The 1,794-nt window shown below is 38.3% G+C and overlaps 1 protein-coding gene across 1 annotated transcript; it reads right to left on the minus strand.

Moving 5' to 3' along the window:
• Nucleotides 1–212: 212 nt before the first annotated feature.
• LOC140455605 (probable G-protein coupled receptor 139) lies at nucleotides 213–1,046 on the minus strand. The gene has a single exon (XM_072550520.1). It carries the CDS (start codon nucleotides 1,044–1,046, stop codon nucleotides 213–215), a length of 834 nt encoding a protein of 277 aa, XP_072406621.1.
• Between the last annotated feature and the right edge of the window lie 748 nt (nucleotides 1,047–1,794).

A 1,794-nucleotide genomic window follows, 5' to 3' on the forward strand; every position in this document is an offset into this window, starting at 1 on the left:
TGATGAAACTCCATTCTAGGACATATCGTCAAGGCCAAAGTGAAGGAGATGCAAATCTGTTAGATTGTCAGAAACCAAATATCATATTGAATATTGTATTATGTCATTGCAGATCTTGAAGCCGACTGACAGTCGTCACGTCTTCTAGAGATACAAGTGCATCATGAACAATTGAGAAACTATTGTTATTCCACAAGGATGAACATTGGGTTTCATACTGTAAAGCAATACTTCAATAATTTGGTAATGATATAGGCGGGTTGCTTAATCAAACTTTTCAATTCATCTCGGAATCTGCGTTGTGATACTGCATATATAACTGTGTTTGCACATGAACTTAAACACCGAAGCATATAACCAGATTGTTCGGCAATGGTGAATGGATCTTCATAATTTGCTTCCAAAAATTGAGCGTCAGTAAAATGAACATACAAGAAACATATGAAAAATACCATCCATAACGTTATGAAAGTACCAGATATAACGAGCAGTAAAATGATAGACTTCCGCCGGTTCACTATTTCTGGATCAGTGTGACTTTTCACTCCTCTGAGTTCACTTCTCACTCTATTGGAGAGCACAATGTGCCTGATGGTCATAGCATTGAGCAGAAGGATCAGCACAAACGGTGCAGATGGGGTCAAAATTGTTTCAAACCAGAAAAATGCTGCCCAAACTGTTAAGACGTAGAAGCTTGATTTGACATAGCAAGACCATGGTACGTTGTCAACGACTTCCCGAGGTTCATATATAAAATAGATTGGAGCATTTTCCAGAACACTTAGAACACACACAACTGTTAAGACAACAGCTGCATTTCTTGGCGTACAGTACTTTGTTCGGAGTGATTGAGAACAGACAGCAATGAATCGATCAAAGGTGAACGCCACAGTTAGCCAGACAGAGCAATCAATGGACACATAAAGCAGAGCCAGATTGAGACTGCATATAGGTGTGTAGTTCAGAAAAGAATTTGGAAAGTACGCTTCCTTAATCTGATACAAAATCACTTCGAATATAAGCACCAATAGATCAGCTACAGCCATTGCGAGGAGATAACTGGTTATACACTTGGAGAGGTCGCACTTTCCACGAGAGAGAATGAGAATGGTGATCAAATTAGCTGCAACAAACAGCAACATCCAATCCGTTAGTAATTCTCTTTGCATCAGGTGGTTAAACAAATATTTTAGAATAACATTTCGTGTAGTTTTCACTCAAAGTTTACTCGATTGTATTCAAGATTGACCTTTAAAACATCTGTCTTTGTGAATACACATTGCTGGTTAATTCTGACATGCAAGAACTGAAAATCAATAATATTAAAATAACCTGTTTGTAACTCGAGACTCATGTGGACCATTAATCTGATATAGGTAGATTCTTGATAATTAAGGGAGTGAAGAAGTCAGGCAGAAATGCAGAAAAGTGCCTGTTGGACGTCAGATCAGCCATGATCTTAGTGAATGGCAGAACAGGCATGGGGACCCAATGGGTTTTTTTAATTCGGTCTGAAACATTGAGTTTTCTTTATCCAGACCATTTCAATAAGAATAGGTTGATGTTAGTTGATGTTAACCAACAGAACGATCAATTCTGTTTCAAAGTTAAGCATGATTGCATTCTTTCATCGGAAAATTGCTGAACGCTGATATGCAACTATTGTTGGACACGCACATAAAAAGCAACACATTTCAATTTCACAATCACTTAACATGGCAGGCTGAAAGTTGCCCAAGTTCTACACCCTGCTCCCATAGAGATAAGTACCCCCATGAAAATCCTTGAACTTCA

Source organism: Chiloscyllium punctatum, chromosome 30 (assembly GCF_047496795.1).
Source record: "Chiloscyllium punctatum isolate Juve2018m chromosome 30, sChiPun1.3, whole genome shotgun sequence".
Lineage (NCBI taxonomy): Eukaryota > Metazoa > Chordata > Chondrichthyes > Orectolobiformes > Hemiscylliidae > Chiloscyllium > Chiloscyllium punctatum.

Excerpts from the sequence above, each read along its gene's own strand:
- LOC140455605 (XM_072550520.1), bottom strand. The coding sequence starts at position 1,046 with ATGGCTGTAGCTGATCTATTGGTGCTTATATTCGAAGTGATTTTGTAT.